This window comes from Anguilla rostrata, unplaced genomic scaffold, assembly GCF_018555375.3.
Source record: "Anguilla rostrata isolate EN2019 unplaced genomic scaffold, ASM1855537v3 scaf1012, whole genome shotgun sequence".
In the NCBI taxonomy this organism is placed as follows: Eukaryota; Metazoa; Chordata; class Actinopteri; order Anguilliformes; family Anguillidae; genus Anguilla; species Anguilla rostrata.
The window spans coordinates 9,475-33,148 of record NW_026986363.1 but is presented as its reverse complement, the minus strand read 5'-3'; the positions used below and the strand labels follow the sequence as shown (position 1 = coordinate 33,148).

The 23,674-nt window shown below is 40.0% G+C and overlaps 1 protein-coding gene, 1 long non-coding RNA gene and 1 pseudogene across 2 annotated transcripts; all 3 read left to right on the top strand.

The window, feature by feature from the left end:
* Positions 1-778: 778 nt before the first annotated feature.
* LOC135247004 (hemicentin-2-like) lies at positions 779-3,504 on the top strand (annotated as a pseudogene).
* Positions 3,504-23,578, top strand: LOC135247003 (basement membrane-specific heparan sulfate proteoglycan core protein-like; the record flags this gene model as incomplete). The annotated part of the gene is made up of 13 exons (XM_064320289.1): positions 3,504-3,789; positions 4,628-4,909; positions 6,198-6,341; positions 16,628-16,921; positions 17,037-17,396; positions 18,307-18,419; positions 18,492-18,888; positions 19,307-19,603; positions 19,730-20,026; positions 20,969-21,250; positions 22,136-22,231; positions 23,344-23,412; positions 23,502-23,578. Coding segments are annotated over 13 exons (2,994 nt in total), but the record flags the coding sequence as incomplete, so codon positions are not given.
* Positions 14,994-16,508, top strand: LOC135247002 (uncharacterized). Its single transcript, XR_010328056.1, has 3 exons — positions 14,994-15,096; positions 15,837-15,872; positions 16,222-16,508. It is a non-coding gene; the product is annotated as an uncharacterized LOC135247002 (long non-coding RNA).
* Positions 23,579-23,674: the final 96 nt, after the last annotated feature.

Genomic DNA, 23,674 nt, shown 5'->3' with positions numbered 1-23,674 from the left:
CAAATGTAATGTAGTTCATTTAAATTTAAATTTCAAGGCAGAATGCATATTTTCATTGATACTATATATTACATACTTCATGTATTGATACTCTGTATTTTAAAACTATTTGATTCTGTTTTTTATAACTGTTTCAGCTGCACAGTCAAGTCCTACTGTTCGTCTGACTGCTAATCCTCCATGGTCAGAAGAGTTCCCAGGAAATACAATTACTCTCAGCTGTCAGGTTATTGAATCTGAGGGATGGACATTTGTGTGGACCAGACGCAGACAGGGGGGTCAAACACAACTTACAGCCTACAGTAGTCGCGGCTCTGTGTCTGTGTTGGTCCTGAGTGCTGTGAGTGAGAGACAGAGCGGAATGTATCAGTGTGAAGCTGTAAAAGGAAATGAGCGAGCGATCAGTAACATCCATACCATAATAGTCTCTGGTGAGTAGTGTAATTGTAAATTACTCCCCTCAAATAGTGGTTCTTTTTTTGCTTCAAAAATTATATTAAGTAAAGCGTTATGACGACATCTCTTCAATGATCTCCATTTCAGCTGATTGTCCTCGGGCTGTCATAGTCACATTTCCCCCAGCCACAGTGATGTTCACAGGAGAAACTGTTAGCTTAGCTTGTGACATCAGTAAAGGGTCTGGCTGGAGATATTCATGGAGCAGAAACACCCAGGGAAGATTAGAGAGCCTGTATGCCCGCAGTACTGAAAGCCAACAAAAGCACATCCTGCAGTCTGTAAGAGAGTCAGACAGTGGAGAGTACCGGTGTCAGGGCGAATGAGGACAAAACCCTGTGATCCACTCTTTCCCAGGAACACTTGTGTTACATGTGTCTGGTGAGTTTTGGAGGTTTTCTTCAGTCTTTACCCAATATGATCTTCTATGTGATGAAGACTGTTAATGTTTATGAATGCTAAGAAATGACACTGAGCACATGTTTTTTTTTTTTTTTTTGTGAACACATGCTTTACCTTTATCAGGGGAAAAGCCAAGGCCTGTTGTTACACAGAATGCCCCCAGTGGAGAAATTTACACAGGAGAGAGAGTCACCCTGAGTTGTGGGTTTGGGGGAGATCCTGCTGGCTGGGAGTATCTCTGGTACAAAGACCCACTGAGACACACTGTGCCCAACACTGACAACAGCAGGACTGATGGGTCCAGTTTCACCATCAGCTCTGCTGCTCTGGCCCACAGTGGAGAATACCGCTGTAGAGCTACAAGAGGAAGAAAACCTTTTTACTCAGACTACAGTGATCCTCTGACTATAGAAATATCTGGTAAGAATTATTACAACAGTAGAGTGTGGATTTTATTTATGTGCTTTAATAATTTAATAAAATTATGAGGAGCAATTCATGATACTTTAAGTTTATAATTCAAAATTGTTGTATTGATTTACAGTATTACCTCAAACACATCTGACCGTACAGTCTGGATGGACAGAGGTCTTCCTCACTGAAACAGTGACTCTGAGATGTGTAATTCAGCTCTACAGACTGGAAGTATAAATGGTACAGAGATGGACGGGAGCTTCCTGTAGACAAGGCTAACTCCAGCAGTGTAAATGGAGACACATACACAATCCTCTCTCCTGATCAGTCACATGCTGGACTGTACACCTGCAGAGGAGAACTTACAAGGAGAGCATCTGTACACTCTCTGATTGGCAGCTCTGCTACTTTGAGTGTACGAGGTAAATATGATTTATTTTATCTGAACATTTTGCATGTCATGTGTTCTTTGCTTCCAAACTAAATTGAGAAAAAAACAAAAAATTTCACAATGTTATTTGGACCAAGAAATACGGTTTTGTATAATATGATCTGATGTGTCTTGCTCTGAATTACAGTGAGTTGCCAGTTTGAAGTATTGGTGTATGGGTGTCAGAACTCCATTATCCAGTCTTTCCATGGACAATTTATGTTAAATGTGTCTGATGGGTTTGTGACAATTGCGTCATTCTTTAATCCTATGATTAGGGCCTCCATTTTGTCTACCCTTGTTTTCTCACATTGTACTTTAGTCCTCCGCCAGCTAGAGGTCACTATAGCCTCTTTGTCACGCCCCTTCTCAAATCATTATCCTATTTGCACCACCTCAATAATCTCAGTTGATAATGTAATTGCCACTAATTAAGTACAGATGATGGTTGATGGCAGTGTTTTCAAGCTACACTCACGTGTTAAATTACATTTGATTATTTATTAAAATAGCCATGATGCAGTATTTTTATATATTGTAAAGTGGCATAATAGGTTCTGTTAGAAGCAGTGTGAAACTGCCACAATTAAAATGAGAGCAGTTACAATGTTTGACTTGCAGAATAAAAGTGAAAATACAAAAAATGTTCATGAGTCAACTAAATAACTAATCATAGTCTACAGTCAAGACCTTTAGTAGAATCTGGTGTCATAGAGTTGGGCAAAAACAAAAACCCGAACCCATACTGGCCATTTTCAGATTCGATTGGACACCTCTACTTCATATGGATGCGTTTTGCTTTTTACGTAAGCGATTCTCAATCCTGGTCTTGGCCAGCCACAGAGTGTGCTGGTTTTTGTTTTTTGTTTAAGATCAGCGACCAATTGAAACCAAAGTAAGCAGGTAACCTGAGTTAACCATTTAATCTACTGCTTTAACTGATAAATTGCTGTGCTACTCAAGTGCTGAATAACAATGTAAGCCAGCAAACCCTGTGGCTCTCCAGTTCCAGGAGGGTGGACCACTGGCTCAAAGATATGCTTTTCATAGCATTTAAAAATAAATCCATGTTCACCTTCCTGCCTGACTGTCACAATATTAGATCAACTAATTTATTACCTAATTAACTAGAACAACTAAAGTTTTATAAATGGCTCAATTAGAAATTCAGTTGTCTGAACAGTCACTTGACTATGCAGTTGAGTGCCTATGGGGACCCCTGGAGGATAATCAGTGAATTACAGGTTTAGATTCCTGCTGGTCACATGGTGGAGACCTACTGGTGGCCCTACATATAATCTTGTATGTGATGGAGAATGTATCTATTAATGCTAAATGACACAGAGCACATGCTTTACCTTTATCAGGTGAAAAGCCAAGGCCTGTTATTACCCAGAATCCCCCCAGTGGAGAGATGTACACAGGAGAGAGAGTCACCCTGAGCTGTGGGATTGGGGGAGATCCTGCAGGCTGGGAGTATCTCTGGTACAAAGACCCACTGAGACACACTGTGCCCAACACTGACAACAGCCGGACTGATGGGTCCAGTTTCACCATCAGCTCTGCTGCTCTGGCCCACAGTGGAGAGTACCGCTGTAGAGCTGCAAGAGGAACAAAACCTTTTTACTCAGACCACAGTGATCCTCTGACTTTAGAAATATCTGGTGAGAACTATTACAATAGCAGAGTGTGGATTTTATTCATGTGCTTTAGTAATTTAATAAAACTATGAAGAAAGCGTTTTACGATACTTTCAGTTTATAATTCAATATTTTTGTATTGATTTACAGTATTACCTCAAACACATCTGACTGTGCAATCTGGATGGAAAAGGTTCTTCCCCAGTGAAACAGTGACTCTGAGGTGTGTAATTCAGAGCAACTCAACAGAGTGGGTGTATAAATGGTACAGAGATGGACAGCAGCTTGCTGTAGACAAGGCTGACTCCAGCAGTGTAAATGGAGACACATACACAATCCTCTCTGTTGATCAGTCACATGCTGGACTGTACACCTGCAGAGGAGAACTTAGAAGGAGAGCATCTGTACACTCTCTGATTGGCAGCTCTGCTACATTGAGTGTTCGAGGTAAATATGTTTTATTTTACATGACCGAAGTAAACTGATACGTTAGAACTGCAAGCTCATTGCCACCATTTACCATTTTGTGTGTGTCAGGCTTGCACTGCCTTACATTAACTCAGTAAAAACTGTCACCTCGACTGAGATTTTGAAAAATCCATTTGGCAGTTATCGGTGCCATAATTGAGTTAAGAGGAGTGAGAGTGAGCTGCCAATCAGCTGCCTCTCATGTGCAATGGGAATATAATGAACAGGGATAAATATGCAAATTAATGCACTTAAGACACTGAAATATGCAAATTCATGATGTCATATAACTACTTTCTGTGATAAATCTGAAGCCCAGTCATTATTTTTTATTTTATTTAGAGCACGATTGTGTTGTCAGGCCTGTTGAGTTATTAGGCCTGAAACAAAATGTGTGAGTAATTTTATTAATAAAATTAAAATAAACTATTACAGTATTAGGTATACAATTCCTAGCTATTTGTTCCATTCATGAGTTCACTTGCAAGGTCCTATTGGCTATGAACCCTGCCAGGTTATTCACTTTAATGTCAAAAAGCAACATGGTTCTGGCATATTATAACTGATGTACAGCGCAATACATACACCTATTAAGAAAGCAAAAATTTTCACCAGCTGTCCACCAATGTGAAGAGGAATTCCCTTTTCTTTGCTATCATGTGCCACGATAGGGAGAGAGACCTATCACTCCAACTACAGTAACGTTCTGCCATTAACCATGCAATGTAAGGCCTAGTGGATTATAGATTCAATGACCTACATCTGTTTTCCCATGTAACATGTTGAGTTGGATGATAAGCAATGTATGATCTTGCAGCTCTGCCTCAGGCGGTAGTGACCTTGGATGAAGGATGGATGGGGGTCTTCATCACTAAAGGCACTCTAGCAATGAGGTGTGAGCTTCAGGGCTTTACTTCTGCTGACTGGAACTATACATGGTACAGAGACGAAATGCAGATCTCACTAAACCACACTGGAGAGAGGCACACAGTGGGATTCTGGGATAGCTCCTCTGATGGTGAATATAGATGTAGTGGGAACAGGACAGACAGACCGTACTACTCCCTCATCAGTGAAGGCTTCATGCCAAGCCATATCAGTAAGTTCAATTTATAATTGAGATCACAGACAAATAAAGGGTTTAATCCATTTACATATCCATTGTATCCTTGTGCATCATACATTGTCACTTATTTCTAATATAAGTTGAACTCTGTTTTTGATTTATGATGTTAAATAGAAAGATGCAATGTAATTTAAAATGTATTATATTGTATTACATTTTATGTTTAATCCCATTCTGAAGCTGAATAATGGTAGAAATTTACAACTAAGACAGACAGAAAAAAGAGGACATATACAATACCCTCCAAAATTATTCATTCAGGAGGAGCAAAGACAGAATGCTGAAAAATGAATTGTATTATTTTATACTAATGCAATATAATTGTCCCAGTATAATTGTCCCAGATTGTTATTGGGATTGTTTATTTCATCCAGCCTTTGCTCATTTTTATCAGGGATGTGAATGTTTAGGATGGCACTGTATGTAAAGGCATGATGCTGAATTTGCAGCATGACTATAAATGTGCATTACAGGTGGGATATTTCAATAAGGCAGGACGAAATGACAGAACCCTGACAACAGTCTCATAAAGAGCATTAAATGCAGAGATTCATAAGGTTCAGTTGTTATTTTGTCAGAAACCTGGATATCTCAGTTGTAGCTGAAGGCTGGTTAGTCAATAATAATTTTGCTGGCTTTTGTGTCATATAGATGCACATAGTTATGCACTGAGAAATAGGCTCCAATTATACACTATATGAACAAAAGTATCTGGAAACCGCTTGGTCTGGGGCTGTTTTTGATTTGGCCTCGGCCCCTTAGTTCCGGTGAAGGTAAATCTTAATGCAATGACATTCTAGGTGATTTTGTGCTTCCAACTTTGAAGAAACAGTTTAAGGAAGGCCTTTTCCTGTTTCACCATGACAATTCCCATGGGCAAACAGCGAGGTCCATATATAAATGGTTTTGTTGAGATTAGTGTAACTTAACTCGCCTGCACAGAGCCCTGATCTCAACCCCATCCAACACCTGTTGTTATAGAAGCAAAGGGTGAACCAACTACATATTAATGCCTGTTTTTCTGAATCAGATGTTGGATGTCAGATGTCCACATACTTTTGTCTATATGGTGTATATAATGGAGTCATAAAATAGCATAGTTTTGGGTCTGATTGTATTTGATTAGCATCACAGAAATGTACATGAAATGCTTGTTTGAGCAGACTAAAATGTGTTGCCAAATTCTGAAATGCATCTACAGTAGTTTATATTCCCACAGCCTGTTTCAACCCTTGACTTTTTTGTTTTTTTGCTCCCTCAGTTTACCGTGCTGTGGAGAATGTGGTTCGGATCTGTGTGGGCGTGGCAGTCCTCCTCTTTCTGTCAATCATTGTGAATCCAGCCTTCTGGAGATGGGTATCACGCCGGAAGGTGGTACACAGTGGGGAGGAACTGGCTGAACAAACTGACCATACCTGACCACACAGCGTTGCATGGGTTTATTATTGCTTTGCTAAATATTACATGACATATTGTATCATTTATTAAAGTAGACTTACTAAAAATATATATTAAAATGTGCATCTTATGGGCTTGAAGGCTTAATGTAATATCTGGCGAAACATGGCTTTGAAATACAGGAGTTTTTTCATGAATTGCCATTAGGGATAGTTTGCACTCTCACACAGCCCTGGTCATCGCATTACTTCTAATCAGTGTCATTCTGCATGTCATTCTTCGCGTAGGGCAGGGTACAGCATGGTACTTAACCTGCATTGCTTCAGTATATATCCAGCTATATGAATTGATACTATGTTAATGGATGCAATGTAAATAGTGTGAAAGAAGCTCAAGATAAGAGTGTCTGTTAAATGGCTGTAATGTAAATTGGGAAACTTATGTAACTGGAGAGCACATTTATTTTTTGCAGTACCTTCATTATTTTTAAATAGAACACATAAGCACATCCTTACTTAGCATTTACATTGTATCCAGTTATACAGCTGGATACATGCAGGTTAAGTACCTTGCTCAAGGGTACAGCAGCGGTGTCTGTTACAGTCCCTTGATTTGGAGTCTGCATGTCTTAATCCTGCAGGTGGAGCTGATTGGGGTTTGATTGCTTGACGATGCACACCTGTGTCCTAACAGTCAACTGGATAAAGCCTGAAGACACCTCGGTTGAAGGGGGCTTTTAAAAATAGTTTATTATAGAGATTTCACACATTTTTAGATAGTTAGGCCAGAAAGTCAACTGCAGGTTTTTTCAGATGAAGAGTAGCCTAGCTGTCTGCTTTCTGCCTGAACCATCCTGTTTAGCCTACATGTGGTAATGTGTTCTGTTTTGTTGTCTCATTGTTTGTAATAAATCTTCTATGTGTGTATATAGATTTTGACTCCTTGGTCAGTGTGTTATGTTGCTGTCCCTGGTTATTGGAACGTCTTGGCTTGAACGGTTGGCTTTTGGGACGTAACAGTGTCCTACTGGGGAATCTAACCGGGGACCTTTAGGTTACAAAACCAGCTTCTTACCCATTGTACTACTCTGCTGCCCCAATTATTTTCAGGAGCCATCTTGATAGCTCTGCTCTTAATAGTCATTCCGAGACCACGCATTCAAACATGTCCTCTCCTCAAGGATACGTATGCCAATTCACTGCTTCTTTTCACATCGCAGTGCATGAGCTGGGCTTGCACTGGTATGAGTTGGAAGAAGCAGCTTCTTGTGCAGCTTGTGTTTGTGTGTGTGTGTGTATGTGTGTGTGCGTGCACGCATGTGTTTGTGTGTGTGTGTGCACGCATGTGCTTGTGTGTGTGTATGTGTGTGTGTGAGAAACAGACAGTCAAACAGTGTAATGTCATATATTTTTATATGTAGTTCAAGGTGACTATAGTCTGTTCAACAAAAATGAACACAAATGTGATGTTAAACACCGTTAGCACTTAGCACTGTTTTTACAGACCGCAAACTCAGTTAGGGACCGTTCTCACAGCTCTTTTTTCGAAGTGGTTGCTCTGGTAACGTGTTAATTTATTTTTACCGTGGCACAATCAGTGAGATACACCAGCAGCAGATCTCAAAAACGGCTGCGATGAAACGATTAAAGGCCGTGTGGTCGGGCACTGTCGCATCAAGCAACCAAGCGGCAAACGTGTGCAGAGTGAAAGAGGATATAGGTTTTTTTTTGTTCGTTGTTTTTTTTCTTCAAAATTCTCCACCACAAGCGTCCTACTTTTCGTCCTACCTAATAATAGAGGCAGCTGCGATGACCACAGCGTAGGCAATGTACTTATCTGTCTAAAGCAAGAATGAAGCCTCATGACACATTTCTGCGCTTTCCAATTTGTAAGTAAAACTTTGTGTTTACTGTTGCACTGCTGTCTCTTTCTCCATTTGATGTTTGTAACTGATTTGATGTTTGTTGACTGTCTTGTGTAACTTCATAACTTTGTGTTTTATGTCAGGTCCCCCTTGCAAAAGCAATTTAAATCTCAATGGGGTTTTTCCTGGTTAAATAAAGAAATCTACATTTCATGTGAACATGTAGACGTGGTGAAATAAATGAAAGAATACATGTATGGTTAAGACTGACTAAAGTGACATTATTATGATTTTATATATTATGCCTTGAATCTTACTGATCATGATATGATTGGTCATGCAATGCTTCCATATACATATTGTGGCGTGGATCGGGGCATGGCTCCACAGTGCCCCTCCCAGCCTTATAGGCATCAGCCGAAACCTGCCACCAGGCCGCCTCGTCAGGACTAGGAAGCGCCACTAGAAGCCAGCCAGACCTGGAGAGCGCAGAGTGAACATTCTCAACTCCCTCATTGGCAGCAGCACACTGCAAACATGAGCACACAGCTGCCGCCACTCCAGGATGGCTGGGTCAAAGAGCGTTGTCTCCTTGGGAGACGGGTTGGGCGGCGGAGACGGTGAAACGTAAAATAACTTTGTTCTATTTTTGCAGAATCCGCGGAGACACGCAATCCTCTTCCTGTGTTGAAGAGGATCCCCAGGTCTCCGACCCGTTTATAATTGTCGCTTACTTTAAGTAATTTCCGACAGGAATTGTTGTTGAGTTTGGTTTGGGTGTATATATACTTTTGGTAATAAAGGCCTGTTGGGCTATTTTCCCCAAACTCCGGCTGTGCATTCTGTGCCGCCGCCTGCACGTCACGCCCGTGCGTGCCAATAGTACTGTAGTCCTGCTGTGTATTATTGTGATTGCATGTGATTGTCTGTGAATTAAACTGAACAATATTATTATATTATGTATTATATTATATTATAAAAGGAATACATTTGCCGTCATGAAATGCCGTATATGGGTGTCTGTGAGTGAGTTTTGGTAAAGAAAATATAAAAGCGTAAGAAAACGAGGCGGGATTCAATCCTTCACCAGTCTGTGACTTTGTTAGTGCAGCACCATGATATAGCTATGCAATGCGTGAAATATCATTAGCAAACCTGTCCATGGTTTTAAAGAAGAACACAGGCCAGTAAGCACAGAAGAGCTCCCGTTGAATCCATATGGTTTTTCAATATTGTAGCCGGTTAATAATTGAACGTGCAGACGGTACATCATAATGCAGTGTATACATTACATTACATTACATTACAGGCATTTGGCAGACGCTCTTATCCAGAGCGACGTACAACAAAGTGTATAACCATAACCAGGAACAAGTATGATGAAACCCCTAGAGAGCAGTACCGGTCCAAGTGCAGGGAACAACCGCATAGTTCAACTTGGACCCTGAAGGTTAAACTGATTAACACTAAACAACGAGAACGGCAACAACGCAGTCTATGGAAAAAATACAAGCACTAGTTAAGACAGTTAATGCACCTAAGTCACCTACGAAACAGCTGCCTAGTTACAACCCTAAGCTTACAGTCATTTATAGGGGGGTAGGGAGGGATGGGGAGAGGTGCAGCCTGAAGAGGTGGGTCTTCAGTCATCTTTTGAAATGGGTCAGTGTCTCAGCTGTTCTGACCTCCACAGGGAGGTCATTCCACCATCGTGGGGCCAGAACAGACAGGAGACGTGTTCTGGAAGTGCAGGTGCGAAGAGGGGGAGGTGCTAGGCGTCCTGAGGTAGCAGAACGGAGGGATCTGGCTGGCATGTAGGGTTTGAATATCTTGTGGAGGTATGCTGGGGCTGATCCCTTGACTGCCTGGTATGCTAGGACCAATGTTTTAAATTTGATGCGAGCTATAACAGGCAGCCAGTGGAGGGTAGTGAGCAGGGGAGTGACGTGGGAGTGTCTGGGGAGGTTGAAGACCAGACGAGCCGCAGCATTCTGAATGAGTTGCAGGGGTCTGGTGGCAGATGCCGGTAGTCCAGCCAGAAGAGAGTTGCAGTAGTCCAGGCGGGATAGAACCATTGCTTGGACCAGGAGCTGCGTTGAGTAGGTGGTGAGAAAGGGGCGGATTCTGCGGATGTTATACAGGAAAAATCTGCATGCCCGGCTTACTGCTGCGATGTTCTTGGAGAGGGACAGCCTGTTGTCCATCACCACTCCGAGATTCTTGGCATAGGGTGATGATGTCATACATTCGGTGAACGGCGGGTAGATATGGTGCAAAAGCAATAATTGAGAAGTAGTAGACAATTATTAGTGAGGGTAAAAGCAGGTTAAAGATACATGTTCCTAGCTGGTCTTGAACCTGAGACCCTATGATCCCATGTAACCCCATGATGACTGTAACCTTGCCCACTAGGCCACAAGTGGACTAGCTGTGTAGATTAGAAATGTTTCAGAGTAAAAAGGTATGAGTATTTTGCGTGTGTATGCGAGTTTTTGATTGGGTCGTGTAGGTGAAGATTTGGCTGGTGTCAGTAAAATGTCCAATGGGGAGACATGTTGTTCGGGGGATAGGCGGCAGGAAAAATAAGAATGAGAAGAAGAAAAAGAAGAAAGAGAAGAAGAAGAAGAAGAAGAAGAAGGAGAAAACGCAAAATCCCCTTAGTTTGGGGCTTTATTGTGTGGACATGTGAAGTTGTTTGTGAAATCTGTCTGTTGAAATGGGGGCAGAATGTACAGAATTTAATGTTTTTAAGGGCTGAGTGTCTGTGGCTGTTGTGGTTATTTCTGTGGGGAACCCTGAAAAGTGCCAAACTCTCGGTGCTGTATAGGTATGGGGCATGCCCCCGCCAAGGCATAACTTGGCGGGATGGCATACCTGCCATCCCAATAATATGATATTTGTTCCTTATGGAAGGTGGGGATACACCTCAGGTGCATTACTTACCTTAGTTGTATAGTAAGTTTGCATTAGGTTGCTTGTTGGATTATTGCTACATTTGAACATAACATCATAACATAACTTGAACATAAGAAAGTAGAGATAAGTAGCCAAATAGTGTAAAATAACATGACGCCATGGGTTGGTTTTCTTCCTGTCCTCGCCAAAGAGTCACCAGCCGCCACTAATGTATTCTTTCATTTATTGGCTGGACTGCAACAGCGGGGCCAGCCCTACAAACGCAAATGTCTGTGATTGAGTGAGTGACGGAGTGAGTGGCGAAGTTACACCATTGGTCGGCCGGATCATGTATGTTAGGTCTGCATGTATATGGAAGCACTGCATGACCTATCATATCATGATCAGTAAGATTCAAGGCATAATATATAAAATCATAATAATGTCACTTTAGTCAGTCTTAACCATACATGAATTCTTTCATTTATTTCACCACTTCTACATATTCACATGAAATGTAGATTTCTTTATTTAACCAGGAAAAACCCCATTGAGATCGAAATCTCTTATGCAAGGGGGACCTGACATAAAACACAAAGTTATGAAGTTACACAAGACATTAGACAAACAACAAATCAGTTACAAACATCAAATGGAGAAAGAGACAGCAGTGCAACAGTAAACAAAAAGATTACTTACAAAATGGAAAGCACAGAAATGTGTCACGAGGCTTCATTCTTGCTTTAGACATCAGATAAGTGCATTGCCTACGCTGTGGTCATCGCAGCTGCCTCTATTATTAGGTATTAGGCGAAAACTAGGACACTTGTGGTGGAACATTTTGAAAATTAAAAAAAAACGAACGAAAAAAAAAACCCATATCCTCTGTCACTCTGCACCCGTTTGCCGCTTGGTTTCTGCGACAGTGCCCGACCACACGGCCTTTAATCGTTTCACCGCTGCCGTTTTTGAGATTTGCTGCTGGTGTATCTCACTGATAGGGTCACCATAAAAATAAATTAACACGTTACCTGAGCAACCACTTCGGAAAGAGAGCCGTGAGAACGGTCCCTAACAGAGTTTGCGGTCTGTAAATACAGTGCTAAGTGTTTAACATTACTTTTGTGTCAATTGTTGTTGAACAGACTATAGTCACCTTGAACTACATATAAAAATATATGACATTACAGTGTTTATCTGTCTGTTTCTCTCTCTCTCTCACACACAAACACAAACCAAGCTGCACAAGAAGCTTCTTCTTCCAGCTCATACCAGTGCAAGCCCAGCTCATGCACTGCGATGTGAAAAGAAGCAGTGAATTGGCATACGTATCCTTGAGGAGAGGACATGTTTGAATGCATGGTCTCGGAATGACTATTAAGAGCAGAGCAATCAAGATGGCTCCTGAAAATAATTGGGGCAGCAGAGTAGTACAATGGATACGAAGTTGGTCTTGTAACCTAAAGGTCCTTGGTTCGATTCCCTAGTAGGACACTGTTACGTCCCAAAAGCCAATCGAAGTTCCAATAACCATGGACTACAACATAACAAACTAAACAAGGAGTCAAAATCTATATACAAAAGATAATAAATAATAAAATAATTAAAATTAATAAAAATAAATATTTATTACAAACAATGAGACAAAAAAACAGAACACATTACCATATGTAAGCTGAACAGGATGGTTCAGGCAGAAAACAGACCAGAGGTAGGCTACTCTAATCTAAAAGAAACCACAGTTGACTTTCTGGCCTAACCATCTAAAAATGTCTTAAACAAGAAAACTGCCTGACCACCTGCAACCTATAACAGAAAAGTACCAACACAGAAAACTAAACAGTAGTGGCAAATTGTAACACACAAAAGAAAGGGAGTAAAAAGCCTGCTTTGAGGATGTGCTCATGTGTTCTATTTAAAAATAATGAAGGCAATGCAAAAATAAAATAAAACAAAGGTAAAGGGTAACGGGTAAGGAACTGGTCTTCCAACCTAAATGTCACAGGTTTGATTCTTGGGTAGGACACTGCTGTTGCACCCTTGAGCAAAGTACTTAACCTGCGTTGCTTCAGTGTATATCCAGCTGTATAATTGGATGTAAATGCTACTGTATACAGAAAAGCTGTGTAAGTTGCTCTGGATAAGAGCATCTGCAAAATGCCTGTAATATTATATGTAATGCATTCATATCATCTGGAGCAGAGTTGTGCTGGTTTTCCTGTTATTGCCTTTGATATTTTGTCATTGTAGCATCTTTCTATTTGGAAGCACACATATCACCTTGCCTGTGAGGTACAAGACGGTTTTACTGGTATCTGTTTAAGATGAGTATCTACTCTTGCTATATATATATATATATATATATATATATATATATTGTAAGGCCATGAGGGGAAATGTAGTGGAAGGCCGGTATTTCCATTCCGGTGGCTCCACCCCCTTCCAATTGCCAGCTCCGCCCCCTTGTTAAACCCATCTGAAAGCCATTCTACCTAATGAAGCTCAGTATAAGTAGGAGCCCATACAGCTGTGAAGGTGTGGGAGTTTGGAGTTTGCTTTGTGAAAAGACTGTGTGAGTGCTGCAGATATTGTGTTGGAACCTGTGAATGACCTGTTTTCTGTCTGAGTGCCCAATTACCTTTTGACCCATTTTCTGTGTGAGGAACTGAAACGTGTACTGAACTGTGCTTGTTTTTTGACCACTCTTTTGTCTACTATTTGTCTTGTCGGTTAGCAGCTTAGCTGCCCGACTTTAGCCAGGGCCCAAAAGACCCGTATAGTTAGGCTCACTGGGTGGTAGCCTTTTGTTTGTATTTTGCTTGTGTTCCTGTTTTTAAAATAACAGTCCCGGTTACGTTGATCCGCTCTGGTGTTCATGTTAAATTATTGCAGTAGTTTTTGTAGTCTTAGGAATTAAAATTTCACTTCTGCACTGCTTAAAATAAAAAATCAACATACCTACAAAATTGATTGACGCATTGATTGATTTGACACATGGCAACTATGGAACTGTTGGTATTTTTAAACAGTCAGTGACATGAGCGACATTTAGTAAAGAAACTCTGGCTACAGCCGACCATCGGTCAGCCTCTGTAACCACATGTTCTCATACTCAGCCAATCACATACACACATCACACATCATTACATGTTCTCATACTCAGCCAATCACATACACACATCACTACATGTTCCCATACTCAACCAATCACATACTGTACACAAATCACGACATGTTCTCATACTCAGCCAATCACATACACACATCACTACATGTTCTCATACTCAGCCAATCACATACAGACCTCACAAACGGAGCACCTTTTAAACCTACAGACCTCTCCAATGCTGCTCATTGCCTATGCTGCTTTTTGCATGCTATTTGTATTTGTATGTCCAGCTGGGGCACAAAATGCTTACAATTTCAGTTTACAATAATGAACAAAAACATCAGAGCAAATAAATCCATTTCTAAAGGCAAAAGGGAAAAAATGAACTAGGAATAAAAAGGCATTAAAAGTGAGTTTATAAAAAAATTATTTTTACATTTTAAAAAAGAACAGTGACAGAATTGTTCTAATATTCAAAATAGTATATTTCCAGAGCCTGGGAGCTGCAATCAAAGAGGCAGAAAGCCCCCCACTCCCCCCCCCCCCAACTGTTTTCAAACTAAACACTGGAGCAATCAACAATTATCTTTCTACCTTCCTAAGAGGGCAGCTGTTTTGGTAGGGAGAATATGCATGCAATGTTCAGCTATATATCACACCAATTTTAAATGAATTTCTGCATTTTCTAAGGGGCCCGAAGAGACCATAACTACATGCAGGCACTGCATTTGTTTCAGCTGTGTCAGCTTGTTGTACTGCTGTGCCTGTTGCATTTCCTCTTTGCAAAGGGTTGTGGAAACTGAGGTGAACAAAAACGTCCTCGTGGTTTCTAGTGGGGCATTTGCACAGTATTAGTAATCAGGATGAAGCCGGACACCATGTTCTTTCTGCTTTGTAAGTAGAAGAATTTTAATAATGCAATTTCAAGCAATAATTATCTGGTAGCATATATGAATTATGATTACAATGCATAATACGTATAGTATGTGAGTCATAAACATCTGAATTGTGGATAATCTGAATAAATGTATAATTCCTGTTATGGGCAGAAGTCTTGCTGTGTATTATTGTGAGTGCTAATCTGTAAATTTGACTGCACAATATTGTGAAAGAGGCACAGTTCTTCACAATTAACTTCATGAAAACATGCAACACATACTTTCAAACGTATGACTGTCTCTTGTGAACAATCACATTTCAATAATCGCTGAACTGGTGTGAGCTTATAAAGTTACTATACTGCATGAAAGATGGAGTGAGTGAAAATTATACACTATCAAGAACATTTAGCTACTCAAAAATTGGACATTATACAGCATTGCAAAAAAAAAAAAAGGATCAGAGTTTTCAATGTGAAAATACACTCTCAGAAAAAGGGTTCAAAAAGGGTATTCTGTGTCTCCATGGAGGGACCCTGACTAGTTCAAGAGTTCTTTGTCAGGCAAAATGTTTCAATCTAGGAGCTTTCACATTTTTTACACCAACCATAGAGGGTTCCATAAAAACTAATGGTTTCCCTATGAAGAGAAGCCAAACAACCATTTTTACTGAGAGTGTAATAAAATCATTTTATACTAACGTTTATTCACACTGGATCAGACGTTGCAATTTACATTTCTTTCTCCATGTTTCAGATGCCACTGCATTGGTGGTTTTTGGTGTACACAAAGGTATAGATATTAAGTTCCTAAGATCTATATTTTGACAGGGACATAATTACCATGCATTTGATTTGTGGAACAGAATAAACAGAATTCATTAAGATCATGACAACTTTCCAAAACCCATTCTTTCTGACAAACTCAAAGTTTGTTGTGGCAGTATAAATAATTCAAGAAAGGAGGAAAAATTTAGGATACGTAAAGAGAAAATTTACATTTAGCAAATGTAATGTAGTTCATTTAAATTTAAATTTCAAGGCAGAATGCATATTTTCATTGATACTATATATTACATACTTCATGTATTGATACTCTGTATTTTAAAACTATTTGATTCTGTTTTTTATAACTGTTTCAGCTGCACAGTCAAGTCCTACTGTTCGTCTGACTGCTAATCCTCCATGGTCAGAAGAGTTCCCAGGAAATACAATTACTCTCAGCTGTCAGGTTATTGAATCTGAGGGATGGACATTTGTGTGGACCAGACGCAGACAGGGGGGTCAAACACAACTTACAGCCTACAGTAGTCGCGGCTCTGTGTCTGTGTTGGTCCTGAGTGCTGTGAGTGAGAGACAGAGCGGAATGTATCAGTGTGAAGCTGTAAAAGGAAATGAGCGAGCGATCAGTAACATCCATACCATAATAGTCTCTGGTGAGTAGTGTAATTGTAAATTACTCCCCTCAAATAGTGGTTCTTTTTTTGCTTCAAAAATTATATTAAGTAAAGCGTTATGACGACATCTCTTCAATGATCTCCATTTCAGCTGATCGTCCTCGGGCTGTCATAGTGACATTTCCCCCAGCCACAGTGATGTTCACAGGAGAAACTGTTAGCTTAGCTTGTGACATCAGTAAAGGGTCTGGCTGGAGATATTCATGGAGCAGAAACACCCAGGGAAGATTAGAGAGCCTCTATGCCGACAGTACTGAAAGCCAACAAAAGCACATCCTGCACTCTGTAAGAGAGTCAGACAGTGGAGAGTACCTGTGTCAGGGTGAACGAGGACAAAACCCTGTGATCCAGTCGTTCCCAGGATCACTTGTGTTAAATGTGTTTGGTGAGTTTGGGAGGTTTTCTTTAGTCTTTTTCCATATGATCTGGAATGTAATGAAGACCATTGGTATTTATAAATGCTAAGCAATGACACTGAACACATGCTTTACCTTTATCAGGTGACAAGCCAAAGCCTGTTATTACCCAGAATCCCCCCAGTGGAGAGCTGTACACAGGAGAGAGAGTCACCCTGAGCTGTGGGTTTGGGGGAGATCCTGCTGGCTGGGAGTATCTCTGGTACAAAGACCCACTGAGACACACTGTGCCCAACACTGACAACAGCAGGACTGATGGGTCCAGTTTCACCATCAGCTCTGCTGCTCTGGCCCACAGTGGAGAGTACCGCTGTAGAGGTGCAAGAGGAAGAGAACCTTTTTACTCAGACTACAGTGATCCTCTGACTTTAGAAATATCTGGTGAGAACTATTTCAATAGTAGAGTGTGGATTTTATTTAAGTGCTTTAATAATTTAATAAAATTATGAGGAGCATTTCATGATACTTTAAGTTTATAATTCAAAATTGTTGTATTGATTTACAGTATTACCTCAAACACATCTGACCGTGCAGTCTGGATGGACAGAGGTCTTCCCCACTGAAACAGTGACTCTGAGATGTGTAATTCAGGGCATCTCTACAGGGTGGGTGTATAAATGGTATAGAGATGGACTGGAGTTTCCTGTAGACAAGGCTAACTCGAGCAGTGTAAATGGAGACACATACACAATCCTCTCTGCTGATCAGTCACATGCTGGACTGTACACCTGCAGAGGAGAACTTACAAGGAGAGCATCTGTACACTCTCTGATTGGCAGCTCTGCTACATTGACTGTACGAGGTAATTATGATTTCTTTTCTTTCTGCAATTTGCACATGTGTTTACAAAAAAAGCAGTTCAGTCCAAAGTCAGCAGACCGGTTAATCTGAATCTGATACATAAGTGTGAAAAGTTCATTTTCAATGTGGTCAGTATGAGCAACAGTCATATTGTGTTTATTTTTATTAACACAGTATATAAAATTGCTCTGTTTGTACCCAAGAGGGGAATAAGAAGAGGGATACCCTACCTGTCACAATGTTACTTGTTTACTTTGTGGAAATCTAAGGCTGAATCCAAATGTCCGCACTCCATACTAGGGGACTGGACATCAGACCTCACTCGTTGTCGTGGATATGACCACTACTAATTTCAAAATAAAAAATAAATAAATCAATGTCTGCAATATACATTCAGGTTATATTAATTATGCTCTCCTTGCATCGGAAAACCTCCCATGGTTGTTTTCCCGCCATGTTTTTATTTATTTTTTTTGTTCTTCTGGCATTGCATCCTTCTCGTCTTTTATATCATCACTTCCTTATTGCTGTGAATTTTGGGTAATCCCACTAGCAAAGTCCGGGGGAGTCCGCACCGAAGCGGACTCTCTGGAAGTCTTCATGAGCTCCCCTGCAGACTTGATGAATTGTAGAATTGGGCAGCTCTACCCGCTCTGGACTTCATGGGTATGTGCCCGTTAAGACTGCCAGTCTGCACGTGCGGGGAAGACTGGACATTTAGATTCAGCCTAATAAAAATATCTGGTGGAACCCATTGAAAGATCAGAATGCATCTTTGAAAGCAGGTGTCTTATGAAGGCTTCCATTTACAGCAATAAACTGTCATGTAAACTTTCAGCTCTCCCACAAGCCCAGCTGACCATTCAGTCTGGATGGACAGAGGTCTTCCGCACTGAAACAGTGACTCTGAGGTGTGTAATTCAGGGCAGCTCTACAGAGTGGATGTATAAATGGTACAGAGATGGAAGGGAGCTTCCTGTAGACAAGACTGACTCTAGCAGTGTAAATGGAGACACATACACAATCCTCTCTGCTGATCAGTCACATGCTGGACTGTACACCTGCAGAGGAGAACTTACAAGGAGAGCATCTGTACACTCTCATAATAGCAGTTCTGCTACTTTGAGTGTACGAGGTAAATATGATTTATTTTATCTGAACATTTTGCATGTCATGTGTTCTTTGCTTCCAAACTAAATTGAGAAAAAAACAAAAAATTTTGTTTTTTTCTCAATTTTGTTTAAAATAAATCCATGTTCACCTTCCTGCCTGACTGTCACAATATTAGATCAACTCATCCATTACCTAATTAATTAGATCAACTAAAGTTTTATAAATGGCTCAATTAGAAATTCAGTTGTCTGAACAGTCACTTGACTATGCAGTTGAGTGCCTATGGGGACCCCTGGGGGATAAGCAGTGAATTACAGGTTTAGATTCCTGCTGGTCACATGGTGGAGACCTACTGGTGGCCCTACATATAATCTTGAATGTGATGGAGAATGTATCTATTAATGCTAAATGACACAGAGCACATGCTTTACCTTTATCAGGTGAAAAGCTAAGGCCTGTTATTACCCAGAATCCCCTCAGTGGAGAGATGTACACAGGAGAGAGAGTCACCCTGAGCTGTGGGTTTGGGGGAGATCCTGCTGGCTGGGAGTATCTCTGGTACAAAGACTCACTGAGACACACTGTGCCCAACACTGACAACAGCCAGACTGATGGGTCCAGTTTCACCATCAGCTCTGCTGCTCTGGCCCACAGTGGAGAGTACCGCTGTAGAGCTGCAAGAGGAACAAAACCTTTTTACTCAGACCACAGTGATCCTCTGACTTTAGAAATATCTGGTGAGAACTATTACAATAGCAGAGTGTGAATTTTATTCATGTGCTTTAGTAATTTAATAAAACTATGAAGAAATCGTTTTACGATACTTTCAGTTTATAATTCAATATTTTTGAATTGATTTACAGTATTACCTCAAACACATCTGACCGTGCAGTCTGGATGGAAAAAGTTCTTCCCCAGTGAAACAGTGACTCTGAGGTGTGTAATTCAGAGCAACTCTACAGAGTGGGTGTATAAATGGTACAGAGATGGACAGCAACTTCCTGTAGACAAGGCTAACTCCAGCAGTGTAAATGGAGACACATACACAATCCTCTCTGCTGATCAGTCACATGCTGGACTGTACACCTGCAGAGGAGAACTTACAAGGAGAGCATCTGTACACTCTCTGATTGGCAGCTCTGCTACATTGAGTGTTCGAGGTAAATATGTTTTATTTTACATGACCAAAGTAAACTGATACGTTAGAACTGCAAGCTCTTTGCCACCATTTATAATTTTGTGTGTGTCAGGCTTGCACTGCCTTACATTAACTCAGTAAAAACTGTCACCTCGACTGAGATTTTGAAAAATCCATTTGGCAGTTATCGGTGCCATAATTGAGTAAAGAGGAGTGAGAGTGAGCTGCCAATCAGCTGCCTCTCATGTGCAATGGGAATATAATGAACAGGGATAAATATGCAAATTAATGCACTTAAGACACTGAAATGTGCAAATTAATTCATGATGTCATATAACTACTTTCTGTGATAAACCTGAAGCCCAGTCTTTATTTTTTATGAGAACGTGCTGGACTCACAGAATCACAGCCTTACCCCTCACTACAGGGCTGTGTGGTGCCAGTTGATAGGATGAATAAATTGCTGCTTTTTCCCGTTTTTACCCGGTGACACAATTTAGAGCACGATTGTGTTGTCAGGCCTGTTGTTTTGTCAGGCCTGAAACAAAATGGGTGAATAATTTTATAAAAAATAATTTAACTACCCTAATACAGTACTAGGCATAAAATTCCTGTTGTTCCATTCATGAGTTCACTCACAAACTCCTATTGAAGCCTGCCAGATTACTCACTTTAACGTTAAACAGTAACATGGTTCTGGCATATTATAACTGGAGTACAGCACACTACATATATCTATTAAGAAGGCAATGATTTTCACCAGCTGTCCACCAATGTGAAGAGGAATTCCCTTTTTTTGGTAACATGTGCCCCGATAGGGAGAGAGACCTGTCACTCCAACTACAGTAACTTTCTGCTATTAATCATGCAATGTAAGGCCTAGTGGATTATAGATTCAATGACCTATATCTGTTTTCCCATGTAACACGTTGAGTTGGATGATAAGCAATGTATGATCTTGCAGCTTTGCCTCAGGCGGTAGTGACCCTGGATGAAGGATGGATGGGGGTCTTCATCACTAAAGGCACTCTAGCAATGAGGTGTGAGCTTCAGGGCTTTACTTCTGCTGACTGGAACTACACGTGGTACAGAGACGGAACACAGATCTCACTAAACCACACTGGAGAGAGGCACACAGTGGGATTCTGGGATAGCTCCTCTGATGGTGAATATAGATGTAGTGGGAACAGGACAGACAGACCGTACTACTCCCTCATCAGTGAAGGCTTCATGACAAGCAATATCAGTAAGTTCAATTTATAATTGAGACCACAGACAAGTGAAGAGTTAAATCCATTGTACCCTTGTGTAGATCCTCACTTTTTATTTTCTAATATTAGTTGACTTCTTGATTTAAGATGTAAAATATAAAGAAGAAATGTAAATGAAATGTGTTAATCTGTGTATTTTTTTGTGTTCATTCACATACTGAATCCGGACTACCATATATACGTACATTTGCAATCAAGGCATACATAAAAAAGGGAAATATACACAGTGCCCTCCAAAATTATTCATGCCCTTGCTTGATAAAGATGAACAAAGAAGACATGCTCAAAATTTGATAATTTTATCAAGACTGTAAGAGATGTGTGTCACAATATTCACACCCATTCTCAATACTCTGCACCCGCTCTGCACTGAGTTGTCTTACATAGCGTTTCATGAGATTGGGGACCACATGGGAAGGGTCACTGACTATTGAATTTTTCCAGGTCCTTCTGAACTTTTGGTCTGAGCTTGAAGCCGGTCCTCCTGCCAAACTCTGATTGGAACCGGGTGTTTTTCTCTGGGCAATTCTATTATTATAAAATTGTATAATTCTACCATTTATTGAGCACACAGTATAGCTCATTATCTGTATTGTTTATGCAGCATTTCTCAACTTCATCAGGGGTGTGTGAACAAATTTGGATGGTACTGTATGTAAATGCACAAATTTGAAATATTTGCAATGTTTATCAATATGACAAATGCAGCAAAGCAAATTATTCTAAATGATTTCCTAACATAAATAAATTGCACAATTTTGTAATATTTGCCATGAAATTGGAATCGTTTAAATGATTTCAATACTTTTGAAAGATTATATTTTATCTCACGTAACCTTGCTCTTCTACCTCCACTGCAGGGCTGTACTTTATTGTGGCTCTTACTGGTTCTGTCATCATTTTCATAACCCTGGTGGTGCTGGCAGTCCAATGCTCTAAGAAATGCAGGACATCAGGTGTGTAGTAGCACTCATTGAACATGTCCATACATTACGCTATTATTTATACATTACACTTTAAAAGCTGTCTAATAATAATATCAGCATTTCAAGTAAATGATAAAAGCACGTGAATTCAGAAGTTTAAAATCACCCATTGAACAGACAAGTGCTCATGGAATTAAATTTAATTGTTATAGTTTCTTGACCATTATATTATTGTATTCAGTTCATTCCTCTATTTATGTATTCATTGATCCAGGTGAGTAGTATGGAACACAGAGAGTGCCACAATGATAAATAAATTAATCAACAAATAAATAAATAAATGTGGAAAATAAAAATAAATAAAACAATCTAAAAATAAATAGTCTAAAAGTACATAAATAAATCTGGAAAATAATATAGTAATGTAAATGTATGTGCAAAAATGTGTAAAAAATGTAATTATATTTTTCTTTAATTTCGAGTAATTTTCAGATTTTCACATTTATTTATTCATTTATTTTCATATATATTTCCCTATTTATTTCTGCTTTTCTTGATGAGCACAATCTGACAATCAACTTGCCTTGGTTCGCCCACCAAGTGTGAAGTTCCGCCATTCCATGCGATCAGAACAACAGACAACATTTCTCAATGTGAGCAAGTACTTTAATAGAGAAGTCAGTTTCTCAAACATTGAAAGAAATGCTGGACATAGATGAATACATGTATTCCAAAAAAAAAAGAAAATGAATAGAGAAATATGTATGGAAATAAAATAATAAATAAACATGAAAATAAACGTATCCATCCACTATCTAACATATCTAACCGCTAATTCCTGGTTTGCGTAATGGGGAGTGTTGGATCTTATCATGCATTGGACGAGAAGCAGGAATTTACCCTGGACTGGTCGCTAGTCCATCAGAGGGCACACACACCACTCGTACACTCACACACTCATAGTGAAAATGAATTAGAAAATGAATTTAAAAAATAATTTAAGAAAAATTGCACATACATTTATATTTCTTCATTAATTTCCTGATTTATTGATGTATTTTTATATTATTTATTTCCAATTATTCTATGTTGACAATTCTCTGTGTTATTGCATGTTTGCCATTGTTTATGTTTGTGAAAAGGCCGAATTAAAAATCTGCCGGATGGGGGCGAGTTTTACTCCAGGGTAAATGCAGACTACATCAGCGCAGGTGAGGACCGGTCTTTCTGAGTTCGCGTCTGGTCACACTGTGTGCCACGTGTGTGTTGAATCTTCACCTTTCTCTGCTCTCTTCTGCAGATGGATTAACAGCCAATGCTGTGTATGAGGAAATAGGCCCTGCCACAGAAACAGAAGGTCAGGACAGAAACGTGTGACCGACAAGTACTAAACTAAAAAACCACGATACTTTCACAAACTGTCAGACGTTGCATCCATTTAAACATCACATGCTCTGTGGAGCTCAAACTCAG